The sequence below is a fragment of the Gopherus evgoodei genome, chromosome 11 (assembly GCF_007399415.2).
Source record: "Gopherus evgoodei ecotype Sinaloan lineage chromosome 11, rGopEvg1_v1.p, whole genome shotgun sequence".
Taxonomy (NCBI): domain Eukaryota; kingdom Metazoa; phylum Chordata; order Testudines; family Testudinidae; genus Gopherus; species Gopherus evgoodei.
In genome coordinates this window covers 54,929,598-54,955,438 of record NC_044332.1, presented here as the reverse complement: position 1 = coordinate 54,955,438, position 25,841 = coordinate 54,929,598, and the positions used below count along the sequence as shown (strand labels likewise).

At 42.1% G+C, this 25,841-nt stretch overlaps 1 protein-coding gene across 7 annotated transcripts in view; it reads left to right on the top strand.

The window, feature by feature from the left end:
* The window catches only part of MBD5 (methyl-CpG binding domain protein 5), a 218,132-nt gene that overhangs the window by 186,382 nt on the left and 5,909 nt on the right, over positions 1 to 25,841 (top strand). For all 7 annotated transcript variants that reach the window (XM_030579840.1, XM_030579839.1, XM_030579838.1 and 4 more), the window contains one exon: positions 3,842 to 3,915. In XM_030579840.1, coding sequence (XP_030435700.1) covers positions 3,842 to 3,915 — 74 coding nt within the window. The remainder of the gene's footprint in view (positions 1 to 3,841; positions 3,916 to 25,841) is intronic.

Sequence of the window (25,841 nt, the reverse complement as noted above, 5' to 3'; positions counted from 1 at the left end):
GGGCTTTTTTAGTTTTTTGTTTTAAGGTTTAGTTAGTAGGAGACAGAATTTTGTACTGTATTTATGTTAAGTAAATTAAGGGAACGTTGAAGGCCTGGGCCTTAATGTGAATTGTTTTGGTTATAAAATTTAGCAAGGTTTAATTTACAGTGTTATTTTGTTTGATATAAAATATTGCTGTTTGTATTTTTAAAGATTTTTGTAAAAGATTGAATAAAAAATGCATGCATTAAAAAAAATAAGGTGTAAAGGCCATTATTAACCAAATGGTCCAAAAAAAAAAAAAGTAAAAACACTTATCAAAACGTATTAACACCAAAAAACCATCAAAGCGCATCCATGATTGAGGAAGGGCAGATTGACGACCCTGAGGTAGAGGCTGGCACCCCTAAAGACAATTAATTAAATCAAATCCGGGACAGAATGACCCTTTCAAAGGTGTTTTGGAATGTTAATATAAAAAAATAACATCAGTTAAGGAATAGCCGGTCACAAACTGACATAGCAGAATCCATAAACTTCAACAAGAACAAAAACTATAAAAACAAGGTGTTTTGCCAGGGGGCTTTGGGTTTGCCTTGCCACTACTCCAGGAGCATCGGATCACGACCGATGGAGCCCAGCTCCCATCTGCAACCAATCTGGTTGCCAATAAATCAGTCCAGTCTCTGGACTGGTAACTATAAACATCGAGTGGTGGGACTTTGTGCATGGTGTGTGTGTATGACTAAAAAGCATGGTCATACATACTAAAAGCATATTGTGGACCCCGCAGCAGTGTTGGAGGGAGTCCCCTTCGCAGCCCCATCCCCATCAGTTACCCTGGTCTCCAATGCTTCGGATTTGGGGTGGGGAGCCCCTCTAAGCGTTCTTGGCATGCAAGGACGTTGGTCGGGTCACAATTGCTCCTTACACATAAACTTCAGAGAGCTCAGAGTGGTCTGCTTGGCCTGTCAAGCTTTCCTGCCTCATATAAAAGACAGGGTGATTCAAATCTGGATGGACAATACCGCCACAGTGTTCTATATCGACAAGTAAGGCAGTGCCCGGTCCTCTGCCCTTGGCCAAAGAGCTCTTAGGCTCTGGAACTTCTGGGTTCAGCATGCCATTTATTTTGTGGCCGCACACCTCCCCAGGACCAGGAACACTTTCGCAGATCACCTCACAGGACTTTCTCATCTCACCATGAGTGGTCACCATCCAAAGGTTGTCAGCCTAATCTTCCAGAAATGGGGGACTTCCTGGGTGGACTTGTTTGCATCCAGGCAGAACAGGAAGTGCCACGCTTTCTGTTCGATTTGAAGGATTGACAGAGACACTTTTTTCTACCCCTTATGTATGCCTGCCCTCCAGTGCCATTAATCTACAGAATCCTTGTGAAGAGCAAACAGGACAGAGCAAAGGTAATCCTCATAGCGCCAGCTTGGCAGCACCAGCACTGATTTGGCATGCTGCTGGACCTCTCAGTGGCCGATCTGTTACAGCTACTGCTCTATTCTGCTCTATTCTGAGACCTGTTATCTCAGAACCATGGCAAACTGCTGCATCCGAACCTGACGGCCTGACTGTTGCATGGTTGAATGCGGATGAGCGGGAGTGTTTGAACAGTGTCCAGCAGGTCCTACTGGGCAGCAGAAGACCCTCTACCAGAGCGACCTACCTGGGCAAATGGAAGTGATTTACATGCTGGACTTCAGATGAAGGTATTCAACCTGAGCAGGCCTCACCACAGTTAATCCTGGATTACCTCCTGCATCTTAAGCTCCAGGGTTTGCCCCTTTCATCTGTTAAGGTCCACTTGGCTGCTATTTCAGCCTTCTATCCCTCGCTCGAGGGCAGGTCAGTTTTAGCTAGGACATGACTTCCAGGTTCCTCAAGGGCCTAGAGCGCCTCTACCCTCACCTAGGAGCCCCTGTTGCTCCATGGGACCTGAATCTTGTGCTGTCATGGATCATGGGGCCCCCCTTCAAGCTTCTGGCTTCGTGCTCCCTTCTCCATCTCTCCTGAAAGGTAGCTTTCTTGATTGCAATGCCATCTGCCCACTGGGTCTCTGAGATTAGGGCACTTACCTCAAAGCTGCCCTACATGTTGTTTTACAAGGACAAGGTCCTCCAACCACATCTGGCCTTACTACCCAAGGTTGTTTCACAGTTTTATATGAGCCAGGACGTATTCTTACCTGTCTTCTTCCCTAAACCTCATAGCTCAGGTTGAATTCTCTGGACATCAGAAAGGCGTTGGCCTTCCACATTGAGAGGATTAAGCCTTTTCGTAAGGTGACACAGTTGTTAGTCACAGTGGCTAACAGGATGGAAGGTCGTCCAGTGTCGACTCAGAGAATCTCGTCTTGGATTACTGCCTGTATCCGCTGCTGCTGTGACCAGGCCAGGTGTGTCCTCCGGCTATTGTAATCGCCCATTCAACCAGAGCACAAGGATATGTGCTAGGCTACCACCTAGTCGTCTGTCAACACATTTACATCGCATTACACACTTACCCAGCAGGCCCAAGATGATGCTGGCTTTGGTAGAGCAGTATTGCAAGCTGCATGACCATAAACTCTGAGCCCACCTCCATGGATGCTGCTTTTGAGTCACCTAGAATGGAGTCGACATGAGCAAGCATTCAAAGAAAAACAGTTACCTATCTTTAGTAACTGTTGTTCTTCAAGATGTATTGCTCATGTCCATTCTATTACCCACCCTCTTGCCCCTCTGTCAGAATTGCCAGCAAGAAGGAACTGAGAGGGCACAGGGCCGGCGGCGCTTAATATACCGACGCATGAGCGCAGCACTCAAGAGGGTGCCACAGCCAATACTACGGATACAACAAAGGCAAAAATCTCCGACAACTGTGCATGCACACACCAAGAATGGAATGGATATGAGCAACACGTCTCTCAAAACAACAGTTAAAAAAGGTAGGTAACTGGTTTTTTTAAAAGGTTGATGGGACATATTAAGAATATATTGTAATAAGAGTGCATAAAAGGTTGTTATGAGGCACAACTAACTTCAATAGGAGTTAAATGTGTGTGCAGTCAGAATTAGGATCTGAGAGACTTTGACAACAGTAAAAACATAAGAATGGCCCTACTGGGTCAGACCAAAGGTCCATCTAGCTCAGTATCCTGTCTTCTGACAGTGGCCAGTGCCAGGTGTCCCAGAGGGAATGAACAGAACAGGTAGTCATCAAGTGATGCATCCCCTGTTGCCCATTCCCAGCTTCTGGCAAACAGAGGCTAAGGACACTGTCCTTGCCCATCCTGGCTAATAGCCATTGATGGACCCTATCCTCCATGATTTTATCTAGTTCTGTTTTGAACCCTGTTATAGTCTTGGCCTTCAAAATATCCTCTGGCAAAGACTGTTTTTGTATTGTTTATGGTATGAAGAAAACAGGATTATATGTTTTTAAGTATATAAAGGAACTCAGAGTTGCATCCGACGAAGTGGGTATTCACCCACGAAAGCTCATGCTCCAATACGTCTGTTAGTCTATAAGGTGCCACAGGACTCTTTGCTGCTTTTACAGATCCAGACTAACACGGCTACCCCTCTGGTGTTTTTAAGTAACATTCTAATTTTAGTCCCTAATTCTAATATTTTAGGACTGTGCCATGGTTTTACTTTTTGCATTTTTATTGCTATTGGTATGAGCGTACAGAGGAATTGTAAAAATATTACTTTTCTTCTTTTGGTGGGGAACAGAAATGTTTTGTGGATGCAGTGAAAATTAGGCTCCATAGCCTAAACAACTGCATGTCCAGCAGTAAAGTAAAAGTCGCCTTTAATAATTGACTGTCTGGGTAATGTAGTTTGATGTTCATACCTTTACTCAGGTGGAGCCCGAGAAGTTGAAGACACTAACAGAAGGTCTGGAAGCCTACAACCGAGCCAGGAAGAGGAACAGAAAGTAAGCAGATGCTTATTCATTTAAAAATTAATTCACGAGGTCCTCTTGTCTACCAAGAGACTCTCATTTCACTCCCAGAAGTATCCTTGACATCAGTAGGAATCTTGGCTGTATCAGGGTTTCAGGATTAGATTGTTAGTTATTAACCTGCAGCATATATGGAATGCATATCTTTCTGATACTACAACAGGAAGCTTCTGAAACCTGTGGCAGCACCTGTGAGAATTTAGGCTCAGTTTTCTTACAAGGGGAAGAGTGGACAATGGTAGCATAAAAACATTGTGGCAGCTTCTAACTGTTCTAATGTGTTTTATATCCAGATAATTTGCCTCTTCATTTTACTGCATGTCTGTCTGTGTGTGTGTGTCCTGGGGGAAAGAGGAAAAGAGAAGGAAATGATATATACCGCAATACTGTTTTTTCTGAAATCTGATGATCCAAAACTCTGGACTGCACTGACTAATGCACCATTCCTGTGGAGCACCTCAGCTCTGCAGGGCTGAAGCTACACTCCTGCAGAAGTCCACACAAGAAGTAGATGCTTTACAATTATTAGGAAGAACAAATGATCCTAGCTTCTGTTCTGAGGAGCTTAGGAGATCTGCAGAAAAAGAGCGCCTAGTTTCTGAATTCCTGATTTTTGCAGGCTATGGATTTTGCAATTTTATAACTTTGTAATTTGGGGATTTGTATGTATGCATTTTCTGATACACCAGCACACCCATATGAATTCTCAAGTGTAGATTTGAAATTTACACCTAAAATCATTCATTGCATTTCAGTAAATTAAAAGTATTCTGAAGAAATACTATATGACTTTGTGACAAGCATTTTTTTTTCCACACAGCACCATGTTGGTATGGAAAGGGTTACTTCAAATTAGTTCAGTATAGTTTGTGGTTGCTGGCAAGCTTTTCAGAATTCCTTAATCCAAGTTATGTGTAGTTTAAGCAGACTGACTGCCATATGCAAAGCTTTTATTATACAATATAACAAATGATGTATATTTGAACAAATTGGTTTTATCTGGTTTTTTTTGTTTTGGTTTGTTTTTTTTGGACTTTATTTAAGATTTTACAAAACTAGGGGAGAGATTTTGAGAGATGTAAAATATGAGAAGAGGGAAAAAAATATGGAAGAAAAGAGGAGAAGTAAATTGAGTTTAGGGGAAGAAGACCTAGACAGCTATAAAAAGATACAGAAGTTGGCAGGGTTGTAGTGTGCTATTGTTTACTTGCTGTCACAATGACAATATGCTGGGTTGTATCTGAACAGGAATTTGAAGTACTATAGGCTTATAATTCTTGTCTTCAAAACAACAAATACAGGCTTAAAGGAATCAAATAATTATAGTAGAACCCCTTTTATCCTATCTGGCCCTGATTCCAGTCAAAAATTCAGATAATTAGGAGAATGGGCAAAGAGTTTTCTATGCATTGTTTTAAAATGCGGAGTTTCTTTTAAACTAGCTGACCCCTCCTGGAAAAGCCACCTTCTTTATTTACAGCTTACACAAACCGTTACTTCTAGTAAAGAGTACCAGTTTCTAGAAATGCAGAAATGATAAACTCAAGCATTAAAACATAGCCCCCTTCTTTACAGCATACACAAACCATTATTAATAAATAGTGGCAGTTTTAAAAATGCAGACATGATCATTTTAAGTTGCAGCAACCCCAATATTCATGGTAACAACTAACAACAATAACAATATGTAATATGCATAAAGTATTAAATTAACATACAGTGTTGTATATAAGACAGTGATACAGCAACACTCACATTTATAATGGCTGGGAAAAATCTGACAGTTTGCGATACTGTGCTTTTTCCAATCTTATAATCTTGGGCTATTTTTTTTCCAGTGACTGTCCTTTATTTATTTTATTAATAATCTCTATTTTAGCATCCAATGATAGTACTACAAGATTTTGCTTAGTAGTCACAGTCATTTTACAAGGCTGAAAAGATGGGATGGTTACAGTAGTGTTGCCATGCAGGTGATGTCAATTTCCGATATTCTTGTGTGTGCACTGTTGTTCGGTTAATAGGGAGAGCCGGATAATGAAACTCAGATAAACAGGTTTCTGCTGTACTTGTATTTAATGCCTTTTAAGGTGTAAGCTTTTCTTGTTCTCTGTTCTTGTGGTATTTCATGAGCAATATTGCTGATGCCAGTTAACAATGCTATCCTTTCATCACCATCCTGAAACATGTCTCTGGGTTTTTTGTATGAGTGCATGCTGCAAACATAAAAATGCCTTTGACAACATTTCAGTTATTTGCCATTAGTTGTCCCTGAAGCAAAATTTCTAGCACTAGGAAAATGACTCAGTTAACAGCTTTAAATTTCTTATGAAAAAATCAGTTAAAAGTAGAGACCTTGCTGAATCTGGCTCAATATTTGTACATATGGAAACATTAGGGAATATTGAATGCAAAAATGTGCATTTGTGAAATGCTGTGGTTATACAAATGTCAGGGAAATTCAAAGTTACAGTTCCCATAACAACCATGACTCAGCCTACCTCCTTTCATGTATGTAGCAGTTTGTATTACTGTCTATGGTGTTATCATTCATACTTATATATATGGAACACACAAAAAAATCCATGTTAAATGAACGGAATTATGCAACCCCCGAGCATGCCCAAATAAATTTGTTAGTCTCTAAGGTTCCACAAGAACTCCTCGTTGTTTTTGCTGTTACAGATTAACACAGCTACCACTCTGAAATATTGCAAAATCAAGTACTCAAAAGTTAGGAAATGCCAGAATTAAGGTTGCCTGTGCAATCTTAATTCAGTTCCCTTGTGCATATGCATTATGATACAGTCTATGTATTACATGATCACGTTATTTTTTCCCTAGGATTATCTCTTTCAGTGCACGCTTAATAAGTGGTTCTTCAATATTTTGTTTTCTCCTCATTGTTCAATAAGTGGCCCCATGTCTTGTTTACTACACACTATTCAAACCCTGTCTGAAGACAGAATTTTTAATTTCTCATTGGCTTTGTTCTATGATGCTCATCACAACAGTATCTGATTGGTTCACAAACATTAATTTATTTTCACAACATTCCTGTGAGATGGAGTATTATTATCCCCCTTTTACAGATGGAAAGCTGAGGCACAGAGAGATTAAGGTCAAAAGTGTCCCCTCATTTTGAGTACCCATTCTGAGATGCCTAGAACCAGGTTTTTCAAAGTCCTTGGCATTGTATAGCACTGTGTAAGTTAAAAACTCAGTCTCATTGACTTCAGTTGCAGCTGTGAGTGCTTGACACTTCTACAAATCAGACTCCAGAGGCTCAAGTCAGGCACCCACAAGATAAGAAACATACAAGTTTGGTTTTAATGACTAGCCCAGCATCACATTGGCATTGTGTGTTACAAGTAGGGATAGAATCTAGTTCCCCAAGGCAGTATTCAACTGCTTTAATCATGAGAACATCCTTTCTCTTCGTACAATCCACTGTCTCATTCACTACATACATTCCAGCTTTTGCAACAAATGAGGCGGGGTCCTACAGACAGCGATCTCCTTCATTACACAGCCCCAATTCATTCCCAGAGCAGGTCCATTCTGTCCACTAAATGAGGCGGGGTCCTGTGCAGAAAATATTAAGTGATCTTGTAATTAAAGACTGTATCATAATTCATATACAAAAGGCCAAATTAAGGTTGCACACGTGCCTTAATTAGGCAGTTTTTGCTTTTCAGTACTTGACTTTTAATCAAGTTTTTGTGTGTAATTTCCTCGGCTTTTTAAAAAAAATTGAAAAAAACAGAAATTCCATCATGTGACATCATATTGACACCCACATGGTTCATCAGAGTTGGAACCTATAGATCAACTGCACAGATCTCTATCAATCATTACTAGAGAAGGATGATACATTTTGTCCACGAGTTTCACAAATATTTTCTGACAGCAATGGAAGAGTGAGACTCGGGAATCTTCTGTTCCATTGCAGGTTCTGGAAGGGAATGTTCTGTATTAGTCACAAACCCTTCTGCCATCTCCCCCCTCCAAGATTGACTCTTTCTGCCCAGTTTCCCCCAACATGACTCCTTGTCACCTCTCATTCCTCACTCCAATCCCAGGCTCCTCAGTGGGCCAGTCCTAGTCTTCCCTTCCAGACTCCCAGTCCCAATCTCCTTTCCCAGCCAGTGAAAGTATACTCTCAGTGTCCCAATTTCCCTCTTCTCTTCCACCGTCAGCATCCAGTCCCAGTGTTCCACCTACTCTAGGCTCCATGTCCCAATCTACTCTTCTGCTCTCAAAGGTCATTCTCTTGTCCCTGCTACATTTGAATTAGTCAGCTCCCTCCTCCACACTACCTGAGCCTACAGGGAGACATTTAGAGCACAGGAAAGACAGTTTCCCTAGTTTCAGTTCCATTGCTGGGACCTGCACCTAGCATGACCCAGAGCAGCAATTTCAGGAAAAGTCTTGCTTGGCCTCAGGCTGGAGCATGCCCAGTGTGGATGAACTCTTCTGAGGTTTTAGCTGTTAAACTAGCATGTGTACTCTGCAGTTTTTCAAAGGTTTATAACTTGGCCAAATTTGAGTGGATTTTCACATGGACAGCAAAAGACACCCCTGACACAAAGGCCACCCCATGTCAAATTTCTAGTTCCTGCTTCAAAGTATGGGGGCACAAGAGATTTAAAAAAAAAAAAAAAGCCAGAATTTTTTAACATGGGCAAAACAATATATTTGTCCCTAGCGTGGTGTCCAGTATCAGTAGGTAACCGTGTTAGTCTGTAGCCACAAAAACAATAAGGAGTCTGGTGGCACCTTAAAGACTAACAGATTTATTTAGGCATAAGCTTTCATGGGTTAAAAAACCCACTTTTCCGGTGTAACCTGATGCATCTGAAAAAGTGGGTTTTTTACCCACAGAAGCTAATGCCCAAATAAATCTGTTAATCTTTAATGTGCCACCGGACTCCTTGTTGTTTTTGTCCCTAGCCTCATTCTCGGAAACATTTGAAGCATGTTGCCTGAAATTTGGTGGGGAAGGGGGATTTCAGCCTAAAATAGAAACCCCAACATGGAAAATTGCAGCTCAAGAAGTTAGTTTAACAAAGGTTATAAGCAACTAAAAATAGGGCCTTATAATAGGAAGTGCCAGGCAATGTTAATAGGTGGTGCTACCAGCTCCACCAATAGCATAAGCTGTAAATTTAGCCAATATGGCCAGGTTATAATTGTAGGGAAGACTATAATTTTCAGTTTCTCGATGAGTGCATAAGTTAAAACTGCAACATCAAAATTGAATGATGACTAATGAAAATGCCATAACTGTGTATTAATAAATATACCAAAATGTTCATTTTTCTTCAGTTTTTCAACATTCTCTAATAACTAAGTTATGGTCTGATTTGCGTCAGATGATTGTTGGTTCACTTCTTCGGAAGTGGAAAGCGGAGGGTTTAAATATATCCAAGACATTCACCAGTAGTCCAGTAATATACCCTCTGTTATAATTAACTTGACAGACCATATTACAAATTAAGGTAGACCAAAGCTATTGTGGTCTATTACATAGCTTCTCAGATGTGGGCACTTAAATTCACATACCAGAATAACAGGTTTCAGCACCCAAGCACTGATTGAGTCACCTAAGGGTATGGCTACATTTGGAATTTCAAAGCGCTGCCCCGGCAGCGCTGCAGGATCGCTGCCGCGGCAGTGCTTTGAAGTGTGAGTGTAGTCAGAGCGGCAGCGCTGGGAGAGAGCTCTCCCAGCGCTGCATGTAAACCACATCCCTTACGGGTGTAGTGTGCAGCGCTGGGAGCTGGGCTCCCAGCGCTGCTGCCCTGATTACACTGACGCTTTACAGCGCTGTATCTTGCAGCGCTCAGGGGGGTGTTTTTTCACACCCCAGTTGCAGCGCTGTAAAGTGTGAGTGTAGCCAAGGCCTATGTAAACTATGATAATGATGGTAACGTTCATAGGTTGATGCTCAAATAGGGACTTAAGTGATCCAGCCAATACTAAAGCACCTAAAATGGATATTTAGGTGCTTAATTTTTAGGTATCTTATTTTAGGCTCCTAAACTGAGATTGTTCCCAGAGTGCCCAGGTACTACACTGGGCATTTTAGAAACAGATATCTATTAAACTGGGGGTCCCCGGTATACGTCTCCACCTTATCCATCGTTTCGCATATCCATCGCTCATCAGTAGGAGAACATGTTCCGATTCACATCAGTTCTGAGCCGCATCTCCATCGCTTCACCTTTTGCGTGGCTTTCCTTTGGGTGCTTCCCTCGGCATTCAGGAGTTGCTGAGAGGGAGGGGAAGGAGCGGGAATGAGGTGCGCTCAGAGGAGGGGGCGGAACTGGGTGGGAAGAGGCGGGGTGGGGGTCGAGAGGGAGTCAGGAAGAGGTGGGATGAGCAATTATTTCTTATGGGGAAAAATTCCCCCGTATCCGTCGTTTCGGTATCTGTCGCCCTTTTCAGGAACACAACCCTGACGTATACCAGGGACTCCCTGTAATTAATATTTTGTTTGTCATCAACATTTTCATAGTACAATGAGGATAATATCTTTTAGAATTGTAATTCAAATAATTATATTTTTCATCTTATCCTCTTTCAACTGGCTAGATTGCCTTACAGTAATGATTTTGGTCTATTATGATTTAAAAAAAGATCGTGGAGCAGTTTTTAAACTAAGGGCTGGGGGAAAACGGACAGGTATGGAGGAGCACGTGGTTTGGACAGACACATCCCTTAGGGGAGGATCTATTAATGGAGATTCTCTATATCCTAGTAAGGAGGAGAGGCTGGAAGATGGTAAAATACAGATAGGATCTTATGAGAAGCAGTCAAATGAAAAAACAAAGTCCTTTTCAATTACATTAGCAGACAGCTAAAAAGTGACAAGTTTTTAAAGTGCTTATATACCAATTCTAGAAATCTAAATAATAGATGGGTGAACTATAGTGCCTCACATTACATGAGGATAGCGATATAATAGTCATCACAGAAACTTGGTGGAATGAGGATAATCAGTGGGACACAGTAATACCAGGGTACAAAATATATTGGAAGGACAGAACAGCTCGTGCTGGTGACGGGGTGGCACTATATGTGAAAGAAAGCATAGAATCAAATGAAGTAAAAATCTTAAATGAACTAACCTGTGCCATAGGGTCTCTATGGATAGTAATTCCGTGTTCTAATAATAAGAATATAGCAGTAGGCATATATTACTGACCACCTGACCAGGATGGTTATAGTGACTGTGAAATGCTCAGGGAGATCAGAAAGGCTATTCAAAATAAAAAACTCAATAATGGGGATTTCAACTATCTCCATATTGACTGGATACATGTGACCTCAGGATGGGATGCAGACATAAAGTTTCTTGACACCTTAAGTGACTGTTTCTTGGAGCAACTAGTCCTGGAACCCACAAGAGGAGAGGCAATTCCAGATCCTGTGTTCCCCTAAGTGAAACACAGGATATGGTCTAAGAGATTAATATAGCTGGACCGTTTGGTAGTAGTGACCATAATGTAATACAATTTAACATCCATATGGTGGGGAAAAAATCCATATAAGCACAACACTGTAGCATTTAATTTCAGAAAGGGGAATGACACAAAAATGAGGAGATTAGTTAAACAGAAATTAAAAGGTATAGCGCCAAAAGTGAAATCCTTGCAGGCTGCATGGAAATTTTTTGAAGACACCATAACAGAGGCTCAACTTAAATGTACAACCCAAATTAAAAAACATAGTAAGAGAACCAAAAAAGTGGCACCATGGATAAACAGCAAAGTAAAAGAAGTGGTAAGAGGCAAAAAGGCATCCTTTAAAAAGTGGAAGTTAAATCCTAGTGAGGAAAATAGAAAGGAACATAAAGTCTGGCAAATGAAGTATAAAAATATAATTAGGAAAGTCAAAAAAGAATTTGAAGAACAGTTAGTCAAAGACTCAAAAAATAATAGCAAAAAAAATTCTGAGTACATCAGAAGCAGGCAGCCTGTTAACAACCAGTGGGGCCACTGGATGATCAAGATGCTAAAGGAACACTCAAAGACAATAAAGCCATTGCGGAGAAGCTAAGTGAATTCTTTGCATTGGTCTTCATGGCTAAGGATGTGAGAGAGATTCCAAACCTGAGCCATTCTTTTTAGGTGACAAACCTGAGGAACTGTCCCAGATTGAGGTGTCATTAGAGGAGGTTTTGGAACAAATTGATAAATTAAACAGTAATAATTCACTAGGACCAGATAGTATTCACCCAAGAGTTCTGAAGGAACTCAAATGTGAACTTGCAGAGCTACTAACTGTAGTTTGTAAACTATCATTTAAATCAGCTTCTGTACCAAATGACTGGAGGATAGCTAATGTGATGCCAATTTTTAAAAAGGGCTCCAGAGGTGATCCCAGCAATTACAGGCCAGTAAGCCTGACCTCAGTCCAAAGCAAACTGGTTGAAACTATAGTAAAGAACAAAATTGTCCTACACATAAATGAACATAATTTGTTAGGGAAGAGTCAACATGGTTTTTGTAAAAGGAAATCATGCCTCACCAATCTACTAGAATTATTTGAGGGGATCAATAAGCATGTGGACAAGGGGGATCCGGTGGATATAGTGTACTTAGATTTTCAGAAAGCCTTTGACAAGGTCCCTCACCAAAGGCTCTTAAGCAAAGTAAGCTGCCATGGGTTATGAGGGAAGGTCCTCTCAGGGACTGATAATTGGTTTAAAGATAGGAAACAAAGGGTAGATATAAATGGTCAGTTTTCAGAATGGAGAGAGGTAAATAGCGGTGTCCGCCAGGGATCTGTACTGGGACCAGTCCTATTCAACATATTCATAAATGATCTGGAAAAAGGAGTAAGCAGTGAGGTGGCAAAATTTGCAAATGATACAAAACTACTCAAGATAGTTAAGTCCCAGTCAGACTGTGAAGAGCTACAAAAGGATCTCTCAAAACTGGGTGACTTGGCAACAAAAATGGCAGATGAAATTCAATGTTGATAAATGTACAGTAACTCCTCACTTAAAGCCATCCCGGTTAACATTGTTTTGTTGTTACATTGCTGATCAATTAGGAAACATACTTGTTTGAAGTTGTGCAATGCTCCCTTCTAACATCTTTTGGCAGCCACCTGCTTTGTCTAGTGCTTGCAGGAAGAGCAGCCCATTGCAGCTAGCTGGTGGGGCTTGGAACCAGGGTGGACCAGCAGCCCCCCTGTCAGCTCCCCGCTCCCCTAAGTTCTCTGTGCAGCAGCTGCTAGCAATTACAGCTGTACCTTCCACAACTGCCATGTGCAGCTCCTGCCTTCTGTCTTGGAGCTGCTCCCCGAGACTCCTGCTTGCTGTCGGGGGGGGGTAAGGAAAAGGGGGGGTAATGTCAGGGTGTCCCCCTGCTCCTGCAACCCGTTTACCTCATCTTCCATAGAGCAGGGGGGACACACCAGGGCTTAGGACAGAGGGAGCTTGCAGCAGCTTTGGTCTCAGCAAGCTGATCTAATTAACAAGGCAGTGTACTTAAAGGGGAAATGCACATATGTTCCTCCATTTCTGCTGCCTTGTGTAGAGAGAGAGTTAACCCTTGAGGGCTCAGCCAATTGCTAGTTCATCATTTAGCAGTAAGGGAAATATCCCACCCTCTGACTCCTCTACCTCAACCAAGTTTCACAATCATCATCGCTGTGTACCTGTATTAAATGGTTTGTTTAAAACTTATACTGTGTGTGTGTGTGTGTGTGTGTGTGTGTGTGTGTGTGTGTGTGTGTGTGTGTGTGTGTGTGTGTGTGTGTGTGTGTGTGATGAAAAAAAATTCCCTTTAACCTAACACCCTCATTTACATTAATTCTTATGGGGAAATTAGATGTGCTTAACATCGTTTCGCTTAAAGTCGCATTTTTGGCTTTTCTTATGTTCTAAGTTTTTAATAATTTGATTTTTAAAATATAAACAGTATATTTAAACAGCAATGGAAAACAGTGTCTTGATGTTATGTAATCTATTTGTCTTGAACATTTTAAATTGCTTGTATTGTTTCTCTTCATAAGAACAACACACACAATTTGAAATGTTCAAAACAAATAGATTACGTGGTAGATACTATTTTCATAAAAAGATGAAGTCAGAACCATTTAGCACTTTGGCTCTCCTTATATGTTCATGGGGAAAAAATGCATTTTATTGAGGAAGAATTGCAGTTTTATTATTCTGTTAAAGTAATCCTGCGAAAGTGCTGTTCCATTTTAGAACAACTTATATTTCAGAGAACTGATTTTTCCTGCAATTGTAGTCCTATCAAGGCAGTTCTACTGTTAATTTCATATATAAACATAAATTCAAAATGAGTGATATTGAAATCAAAGTTCAAACTTATGACTTCAGCACATAATTTTGGACTTTGTAAAATATACTACATGCCTAGGTTTGTTTGAGGGACTATTAAAAATATTTTCATCTTGTCTTTATTTGCATGCTGTATACTATAAGGAGTTATAGTGGGGATGAATTTGTCCAGTAATGTTTGTAATAAACTGCAATGAAACTTAACACTGGACTTTTAAATATATAAACACTATAAATGTTAGAAAGTGTTTAGTTTTGGCTGTGCATCCACTGTTTGACTAGCCACCTGAACAAATGGGATTACGTGAATTAGTAGAGAGAATTTAGGAAGACACATAAATATGCTTATTGTTGACTACATCTATTTTATGATCTATTGAGATGTAAGAAACTTGAAATCGGCTATATATTTTTAAAATAAACAACAAGCCAATAGTAATAGCACACGATCCTGCAAATCCTTAGTCATACGACAACAGTGGTTCTATTCATGTGAGTAAACTCTTTGTAGCATTACAATCTTAGTTAGCTGTTACATTTTAAAATGGTATCTAAAAATACAGTTTTTTTAATTTTAGTTTCAGATTATACTAACAGTCATTACAAAACCACAGTTGTAAATTACATTTCTAAAGGCGAAACTGCATCACATAAAATTAATATTTGTACACCCATACTCAATTTCTAAATTGAACTGTAAACATAAATACTTTGCTCTCATGTGGCCCTACATCTTTCTTTATACCTCCATTGCTCTATCTATCTATGTAAGATTGCTTTTAGTTCTCCCTCTACATAAACATGATTGTTTGATGTGTGTTTATCTGAATGCTAAAATAACAAAGAGAGAAATAAATTTCCTGAAGTTTAATAGCAGAACTTTCAAAAGACTTCATCAGCCTAACTTTGTTCCCAGTGAAATCACTGGTAAAATTCAATTATGAAAGGGTTTTAAAAATAAAAAAATAAAAAAAATCCTACCTTAAATGTCAGATACACACACTGTAAATCTTACAGTGTGATATATCTCTAAATATTATCCTGACGTGTTGGCTACCATAGCTGTAAAAAGCACACAATAGCATAATTAGAGAACTGATCATCACATAACATATCTTTTGATGATGTTTTACTATGATTATTCAAATACAGTGGCGTGCTAATCAAATAGGTTGACCTCTGTGTGGCCAATAAAACATTAGATTGTTTTATTTCATTTGTAACATGAAAATTATATGTAGAAAATTTCTCAAAGTGAATACATTTTGGCAAGTTCTCTATTATTTTCTAAAGTTCCCAGACTCATGGCCACAAACTGCAAACACTGCCAGAGGTATTGCTGACTATTGGGCTTAGCCTCGCTGAACTACCATGGGTTTACTTGTACCTTTTGGCAAATGTAGTTCTTTGATTAAAGCATTAACTACCTTCAGGAATTCATGAGAAATAAAAGGTTACTTCTCATTCTTTCATCACCTTCACATTTTAGTGTAACTCTGCCCTTTCCTATTTATCTGAGTTTGCCTCATTTTGTATCACCCTTCACCCCTTCTACTCGGCCAAGGTTCTCACCCTTCACCACTCATTTCTCAGCTTCTCACATAAACACCTCTATGCTTTCTTCCATGCTGCATCATGCATGATTATGACCTTCTTGATCACATTTCACAAGGCATCTGCCCTCTACAGTTTACGCCTGCATGAAAGGCCCACATCTTCTGGAGGAGCTAATCTAGTTGACTTGTATATTATGACATTAATAAAAGAGAGAAAGTTATATGTTTTCCATTTCCCTATACCCTCTATCTTCTGATCTATCTGTCCTTTTATTGCAAGCTCATTGGGGAAGCAGTCATTCCTTCTTATATGTCTGAAAAGCACCCAGCACCTGGGTTACCATAAGCAAATGTTTAATAATAAAATAATAATAGTTCTGCAGCTTTAAGACACAGAATTAATTAAAATAAATGAGATTTTTAGATGAGTTGTATTTTCCAGGTCAGATAACTATCTCTTCTTCTTTATGTGATGCTATCTGTATTTCACTGTGGGCAGGTTCACATGTGCTCCGTGCACCAGAGACTCTTAAGATTTTTGCTAGCAGTATCGGTTACTTGAGAGCCCAAGATCCCAGGAGTCAAGAATTGGGATTCCTGCACAAGGGCCTTCCTAGTGAGCAATGACCACTTAAAGGGTTTCTAATGTAGAAGCTTCCATTCCCTCAAAGAGCAGCATTTGCCAGTACTTTCCCAGCCAAACCCATCAAACCTATGAATACAGCGTTAGAAGATTCCTTATGGATCAAGCAGCGAGGCCCCACTCTGACCCAGGCTAGGTAAACCTCCTTGTGCAGTGTGCAGCAGCATCGAGAAGTGTTCCTCCAAGCATGATGACCTCTAGTTCTTGGGCTGACAGGAGGAGAGCTAAAGACTCCTCCACTCAGGGACAAGAGGAAGATAGGAAACAGTCTCAGAAGAAGGGAGAGAAATCCTTCCCCATGTCCATTTCAAAGACGAACACTTCCCTAACACCATTGAAGTTGTCTGAGACTCCACCCCTCAGTACAAGAGGGTCAGGAGCTCATAAGGGGCTTGGTACTGATCTCTGGCTCCAAAGAGCAGAAGTACTCTGAAACCAGCACCTTGTGGCAGGAGCATGAGCCATCCACAGTATTAGCAAAAAAGAACCAATCTGCAGTTGAGGATTTGCTCTTTGAAGGAAACAATCTCTGTTAAGTGAGAGAACAAGTGACTCATTACACTTGTTGAAGGTCTCACAGGCAACCTTCCATTCACTGGGGATCTGTACTCCAGTGCCAAAGAGGAAATACCACAGGCCACAACTTTACAGTGAGCAGCATCTCAACTCTTTTTTCCATCAGAAGGGATATGAACCATCATGGAAGAGGGTGCATCAGAACAAGCATAGTGTTCCCCCCTCTTTTTCTTTCCAATCCCAACCTCCTGCTAAGAAACACCTTTTGATGGGACCTTTGAGAAGTGCAAATCACTCCAGTTACTGTGTCCATCTACCCAAGATCCCAATACCCAAATTGGTGGCTTTCTAGCTCATCTCTCCCCATTCTCTCAAGCCCTGGCAGATGAAACACAAATAGATTCTCAACATCATTCATACTAGCTACAGCATAGAGTTCTTCTCCCCTTGTCCTCCAAAACCCCCTTCCTCATCCATCTTCAGGGACCACTTCCATGAGAGAATGCTCATTCAAGAGGTATACTCCCTCCTTCATCAAGAAGCCATAGAGTTGGTACCTCCTCAACACCAGTGAAAGGGTTTTTATTCTAAATATTTCTTTATCCCCAAAAAGAAGAGAGAATGGAGACCCATCTTAGACACAGAAAGTTCAATGTATCCACAAATTGAGGTTCAGACTGGCTCACCCCAGTATCCTTCACTGAACGATGGCAACTGATTCACAGCTGTCAATGTGAAAGTTGCTTAATTCCATATAGACATCCACCCTTCACACAGAAGATTCCTGAGGGTCACTGTAGATCTGAACCACTGTCAACAGAGAATGCTCCCTTTTGGCTTTGCCACAGTGCCAAGGGTATTTACAAAGGTGCTGTCAGTTGTGGCAGCTCACTTCCCTTACCAGGGATTATCAGTTTTTCCCTACTTTGATGACTGGTTATTGATGGGGAGATCTCATTAGGATGTGCTGACAACAACCTCATCTGTGCTCAGTCTTCTTCACTTCCTGGGACTCTGCATAAACACAGAAATGTCTGTTTTAGTTCCTATGCAGACTGTAGAGTTCATTGGGGCAACACTAGATTCTCTAAGTGCCAAACCATACCTTCCTCGGGGCAGATTCCAATCTACAAAGGACCTTGTCAGTCAATACGGTTGAGCTCCCAGACGTGAGTCTTCTCATGTCTCGTCCTTCTAGGTCATATTGCTATTTGTCGAACTAAATGCAATTGAAAGTATGCTGATGGCTGCTGATGACACTTGATGATCCAGGAGTATACCTATACTATAAACTGCCTTGATGAAGAAAGGAGTTCTGGTACTCTCTCCCAGTGATCCCTACTGCATTACTACCATCACCTCCACCTTGTGTATTAAGGTTCAACAGACTTGCTCTCGTCCAATACACAGTCTCCCCCAGGCTGTGAGAAATCAAAGAGAACATATGTAGCTACAGCTAGAGAGAGAGAGAGCGCGTATGCAAGATTAAGATAACAATTCTAATTCACAGTTGCTTGAACCTCTTCCACCACATCCAGAATCTTGGTGAGCAAAACAGACTGAAACATCATTGACAATATAGTGTATTTGTCTTCTATCAGCATAGATCCACTACCAGACCGGTAGCCAATCCGATCAGAATACAATTTATCTTATCCATGAACAAAATTGAAAGATGTTTAGTGTTACACCTTTGTACTGTTTCATTGTGTATCACTAAGGTTTTTTGTAGCAGAAATTGATGGATTAAAAATGATTATTTTGGAAGTCTACAGAGTCATAGCATTTTATGTGAGTAAATAATTTAGTCAAGCAATAATCATTATTTTAAAAATGTTTCCAGATTATAGCCCTGTATCTTGCATGCTGGCCTGATAGCCATAATTCATGATCTCTTAAAAATGTTGATGTTAGACTAATGCCATGCTCTCTGATGTGAGCTACCTAAAAGGTTGATCTACCATCTTCAGTTAGAGCAGAACATGACAGCTCAGTTGTCATAGTGGTGGGGGTGAACAGAGGGGTCCGTCTAGCTGTTATTGCATTCACTTCATGAGCTACCTGTGTAGGCACATATTGAATTTAAAGTTTTGATTTTAACTCTTAAGGCCCTTAACGGACTGTGTCCCTGATTCTTTACTAAGCTGACAACTTTCTGTACTCCATTATATCCTCTGAGTTCTGGAGGAATCAGGAAGTTTGTAGCCTGGCACATCCAAGGGCAGAAAGTGTGAGGATCTGCAGGGCTAGAACCTTGGTTGATGGGTTCCTTAGTGACTGCCACATCCACATTTCCACCCAACAGCCCTGGTAGAGCCACAGTTGGCAGGCTGAGAGCCTTGTGAGGCGAAGCACCACTAGCTGCCCTACTGACAGAGGTCCTCATTGGTAGAACTTACTGCATTCCCTCCTGGCTGGCCCAGACAAGACCTAGGGGAAACATCTAGAAGCAGTCTGTACAACAAGACACATCCCTGAACCTGCTGCTGAGACAAACCCTGTCTGATTCATTTGTTCCTGGTTCCCATGTCCTCGCCTTGCTCCTGCCTTGGACCCAACTTTACTTCTGCCTTCCCTAACTCTAGGCAACCTGGTTCTGACCCTCTACCCCAATTCCTGGCTCAAACTCTGATTTGACCCTCAGCTCTGGCATCCAGCTTCCAGTTCTGGTCCTGAGCCTCAGTTCTGTTTCCTGGCCCCTGACTCCTGCTCCAACCACTGCACCTGGCCACCCATGCACCAGTTCCTGACACTAAAGGATATTGTCCATATGTTTTATTTCTATGGCCCCAGAGTTATGGGATGCCTTTTCTTTTGGTGTGAGACGAAGTGAGCTAAAGTTTGTTCTCTCTGTTAAGCAGAATTAAACCTTTTTTTATTTTAGTAAAAGCTTTTAGCACAGCAGATTGGTTTTATTTATAATTTTAATCTGATTTTAATTATTCTATGTTTTTAGTTTTTTTATCTGGATTTTTTTTGTTTGTTTTTGGAAACACCTAGGATATTTTGTTGATAGGTGGTGGTATACATTTAAGCGATATATTTTTATCATTTTATTTTTTAAAAATCCATCATTCCTTGACTCTAGTGAATAAACTTAAACTTAATTTCTTCTACAATTCTTTTACTCAGCCTCTGATATAGTAGTTAACTAAGACAATGACGTCTCTTTCTCTAAGAGAAAAACTTTTTTTTATATTAATATATATTGTCCAAGTCATAAAATCATAGAAATTAGCTGTTGAAAGTGAATAAATCATCTAATCTGCCCCAAGGTGGCAATGCAAAATTGAATGTTACTTATTTGTTTAATATTTCCCAAGATAATGTCCAGTCTTTTAGGCAGTGGTAGACCGAAAGAAATACAATGAATGCCTGTTGGTAGCTAGTAGACAAAGTTGCATAGTTACCTATTAAACATCTTCCTATGCTAATCTGCCTTCTAGACAGAAAACATGTTATTACCTCTCTAAGATCTTCTGTAGTTAATGAGTGGTATTCTGGGTAGAAACAGATGAATGTCTAGGAAGGAGTCAGCCTATTGAGGAAGTCAAAGGGTATGGCTACACTTACAGCTGTACAGCGTGGGGAGTTATAGCTGTCTTCATACAGCTGTGTAGGGAAAGCACTGCAGTGTGGCCACACTGACAGCTACCAGCACTGCAGTGTGGCCCCATTTGCAGCGCTGTAGGGAGTGGTACATTTTGGGCAGCTATCTCGCAGAGCACCTCGTCCCATTTTGGCGTCGTGGGTTGTGGGAAGGGGACGGAAGGGTGTGGGTCATTCCGCTTCCTGTCCCAACGCCCCGTGGTGCATCGCTTCACATCCCAGCAGTCACTGTTTTCCCATCCACGTTTGGCGCCATTGTGAGTCTCCCAACGGTTTCTGTGTAGCGCGATTTCTGTGGGAAATGGAGCCCAAACTGCTGAGGACTTTGCTGATGGGTGTCGCCAGCACATCACGTTTGACAGTTAAGCTATTCCTTCAGCTCCAAAGTGACAGTGAGGAGTCCGACAATGATATCGAGTCGCCTGATGCGTATGACACTAAATTGCTTGTGTCATTCACGGAAATGCTAAGCACCATGGAACGCCGCTTTTGGGCTCGGGAAACAAGCACTGAGTGGTGGGATCATATCGTCACGGAAGTCTGGGATGACAGGCAGTGGCTCAGAACTTTCAGATGAGAAAAGCCACTTTCGTGGGGCTGTGTGCTGTGCTCGCCCCCACCCTGCAGCACAAGGACATGAGATTGAGAGCTGCTCTGCCAGTGGAGAAGCGGGTGGCTATTGCAATCTGGAAGATGGCAACTCCAGACAGCTACCGATTGGTCGCGAACCAGTTTGGAGTGGGAAAGTCGACCATTGGAATTGTGTTGATGCAAGTTTGCAGAGCCATTAATCACATCCTGCTAAGAAGAACCGTGACTGGGGAACGTGCAGGACATTCTGGATGGCTTTGCACAAATGGGTTTCCCTAACTGTGGAGGGGCGATAGATGGGACGCATATTCCTATTCTGGCACCACCCCACCTAGCATCCGAGTACATTAATCGGAAGGAGTATTTCTCTATGGTTCTCCAGGCGCTTCTGGATCACCGTGGGTGTTTCATTGACATTAACACAGGCTGGCCTGGAAAGGTGCATGATGCACGCATCTTTCGGAACAGTGGCCTGTTCAGGAAGATGCAGGCTGGGACTTTTTTCCCATACCGGAAGATCACAGTAGGGGACGTCAAAATGCCCATTGTGATCCTTGGAGACCCTGCTTACCCGTTAATGCCTTGGCTTATGAAACCGTATACAGGGAAGCTTGACAGGAGCAAGGACCAGTTCATCTACAGGCTGAGCCGGTGCCGAATGACTGTGGAGTGTGCTTTTGGCTGTTTAAAAGGGCGCTGGCGATCTCTGTATGGGAAGCTAGTCTTGGGGGAAAGCAGCATCCCCGCAGTTATATCCACGTGCTGTACCCTCCATAATATTTGTGAAGGGAAGGGTGAAACATTCAGTCAGGAATGGACCTCCGAGGTTCTATGCCTGGAGGCTGAATTTGCACAGCCAGAGAGCAGGGCTACTAGAGAGGCCCAGCACAGGGCTACAAGGATTAGGGATGCCTTGAGGGACGAATTTGAGGCTGAAAACCAACAGTAATGTTTGGTGCCTTGCATGGGAATGAAGTGCAGTGGCTACAATGTTAGTAGGAATCTATTTTTCCTGAAATGATTTGCAGTGCCTGTTTCTTTCCTGGGCTACGATATCTTTAACTTTCTGCAATAATAAAGATTATTTTCAAAGCCAAGAATTCATTTATTGAAAAGAAAATAACTTTCTTGACAGACACACAACATTTTGGGAACCTAAAAGGGCAAGGGGGTGGGGTGGTGAACTGTACAATCACAGGTTTGAATATGTCCAGTCTGGAGTGCTGTGCAATGACTGCTGCACTTCAGGATGCCTATACTGCATGGTGATGGGGGTTGAGTGCAGAGGGTAAGGATCTTAGTTCTCAGGGCTGGTTGGTGAACGTACAGGTTTTGGGGGCAGCTGGTGGTGGTAAGAACCTGGATGCTGGGGAAGGGGGGTGGGAGCTGACATTGGGGCACAAGGGAAAGAGCTTTGGGACCGGGGGCCCCGGCATGGTAGTGCTCTGCCTGCATGGCTATGAGTGACTGGATAGAGTCCGCTTGGCGCGCCAGGATGCTTATCAGCTGTTTTGTGCTTTTCTTCTTAGCCGCTGCATTTCTCTGGCGGAGCATGCTTTCCCTTTGTCTCCAGTCCTGCAGTTTTTTACTCTCTCTGGCAGAGTGATCCATAACTGCTTTCAGCATGTCTTCTTTGCTTTTTCGCGGCTTCTTCCTGAGATTTTGTAGCCTCTGAGCAGTGGATGATACGGGCAGTCGAGTAGTCAAGGACACTTTTCGAAAGGCAAAAATGGCAACAGTTAACAGAGGCTGCATTGTTTATAATCTCACCCAGACAGTTATTCCCAACAGTGAAGGAGTTTACAGTCTTCACTTTAGCATACTTTTCCCATACCAAACAGAGCGCACACAACCCACAGGAGCCACGAAATGGTGAGTAAGGGGGACTGATTGCTTCAGGGATGTGCAGGGGTTTCTGTGTGTTGGGGAAAGCAAACTGCTGCAGGGGCATCTACACTGAACAGTCTCCCAACATTTTCCACAGGAGTTAATCCTGGAAGATATCTCGCTGCTGCGGGTCACCTGGGAAGAGCGGGAGGGTCTTCTACAGCAATGCGGATTCCGCCCTGGCCCCTATGCAGCTTGCCTGTGTGCAGCAATGGTCCCCCCACCCCTCGCGGCACAGTGGCACGGACATGTTAGCCTGACTGGGACGAGGACCACAGTGGCTCTCCCTATAAACTTGCGCAAGCGCATTGCCCACACTCTGGCTGAAACTTTTGAAGAGATTACTGAGGCCGATTACCGCGACATGATAGACCACATCAATGGGCTATTCCACATCTAGGCATGCATGCATGCAGCCCTAACCCTCCCTCCTCTCCCAAAACATTTCCATCCTGAAAATAAAAGCCGCTTACCGGTAACCCGCTCCTCTGCTTGTCCTTCACCAAGTACCGGCTGCTGCGACTGGCTACCTTCCTCCTGGCTTGAGAAGAGTTCCTGACTGCATGCCTCCTGGGACTCCGGGGTGTCTCCCTCCATCCCAGTACCCTCACTCTCGGTTTCCTCCCCCTCCTCCCCCCCCGGCTCTGAAGTGTCCATCGTGGTCGTTGGATTGGCAGTGGGGTCACCCCCAAGTATCGCGTCCAGCTCGTTGTAAAAACGGCAGGTCGTGGGGGCAGCACCAGAGCGGCGGTTTCCCTTGTGGGCTTTGCAATAGGCACTCCGCAGCTCCTGCACTGCACCGCGTACCGGTCATGGCCCCTTGAGATCTGCCCATAGGTATCGTAATTCCTACGGCTGGAGCGCAGCTGTGACTGCACAGCTTCCTCACCCCAAACACTGATGAGGTCCAGCAACTCGCCATTGCTCCATGCTGGGGCTCGTTTGGCGCGTGGAGGCATGGTCACCTGGAAAGATTCTGATTGCACTCCATACCTGGCTGAGCAAACAGGAAGGGGATTTTTTAAATTCCCAGGGCATTTAAAGGGCGGGTCACCTGAGGCCAGGGCAGTAGAGTGCGAACTGATGAGCAGAGTGGCTGAACAGGCATTCTGGGATACCTCAAAATACTCCGGAGGCCAATTACAGCGCTTTTGGTGGCCACACTGGCGGAGTAGCGCTGCATGAGCAGCGCTGCAATCGTTATTCCCCAGGCAGAGCAGGAGTATAGCCAGTGCTGCAGCCAGGGAGATGCAGAGCTGTATGTGCCTTGCAAGTGTGGACAGTGAGTAAGTTGCAGCGCTGTAAACCCACCACCAGCGCTGCAACTCTCCAGTGTAGCCATACCCTCAAACACTTGTTTATCTTTGAAGTACCTCCATATACTGATCTACTTCCAGGCAGAGAAAACAGTTATCTGCTGCAGCTTTGGTCAAATACTCGCTTTCCAAGCCAGCTTGAAAGAACACATTGTTTGGAAACCTGAGATCTACCGTATAGGAAGATTTCCTATTATGAATTCAAGATTGTATCAGTGAAAATGAATACTCGTGCTTGACACTTTTTAAAAAATTATTGCTATATCAGTTAAATTAAATGCCAAATGATTTATCTTGTGTTCATCATAAAACCATTAGTCCTATTAAGAAATTAATTTAAAGGCTCACAAGTTCTATTCCCACTTCGGCAGAAGGTGATTGAGAAAGTGGTCACAGAGGCACCTGAACCATCAGAATGTTTCTATATCTAAAATGAACAACATGGTCTTGTTTCTTTAACCTTCAGTCTTCCTTCCCCCATTCTCTTCATGCATGTTTATTGTAAATATTCATTGCATCATGTCTAAGGGTTTGTTTACAAATAGATGTTATACCAGTTTAAGTTAAACTTGTTTTTTAAAGCAAGTTAGTTAAACCAATTTCAATCCCTGATTTAGTAGTTCAGTTTAAAAGTGGCTTATTTCAGTTGTTTAAATCTGTTCCTAATCAATTTAAGTTAAATCAATATAAGCCAGATTTATATTAGTTTAAGAATTTCCACATAGCTTTCTTCACTGTTTAATCAAATCAATTTTTAAATCAGACATTTAGTTAACTGGTGTAACTTTGCATGTAGGTAAGTCTTAATGAGTCTTTCAGGAAGGAGTCATGTCTTTCTGTCTGTTCTGTAAAGTGCCCAGCATGCTTTTGCATATTGCAGAATAATAAAAATGGGTGGAATGTGGGAATTTTTGTGTGTTCCATTTGATCCAAGCTTGGGTATAGTACAGAGAAGATGTTAGTATGTGTCATGGAATATTTTCTTTAGGTAATGGATGAGTCACAGCTGTCCCTGCTCTTTATATGGGATCTAGCAGTTGCTTTTGCTAGTTACTGAACTCAATATGTGGACTAGCTGGGGTGGATGGAATTACTGTAGAACGGTTCTTTTTTTATTCCTTTTGAACCCTTGTCTGTCTTCGGTTGTGGTGGGGCTTCCAGTCATGGCCCAAGTAACATAATTATCTATCTTAAAGCGCCCAACAAACAAAACAAAACAAAGTGAAACTTTATAAAATGCTGAAATGTAAAAGGGGATTGTTCCATGGATAATGGACTTGGTCCTGCACTGCTGAAATGAAGAAGGATCATCCCAATGTTTAGGGCACTAGCTAGGGCCTCAGGCTGCCTGGGTGCAGTTCCCTGCTCAGCCACAGACTCCCTGTGTGATGTGGAACAACTCAGTGAAGTCCTTTGCCCTAGTTCTCCATCTGTAAAATGTGGAAATAGCAGCACAT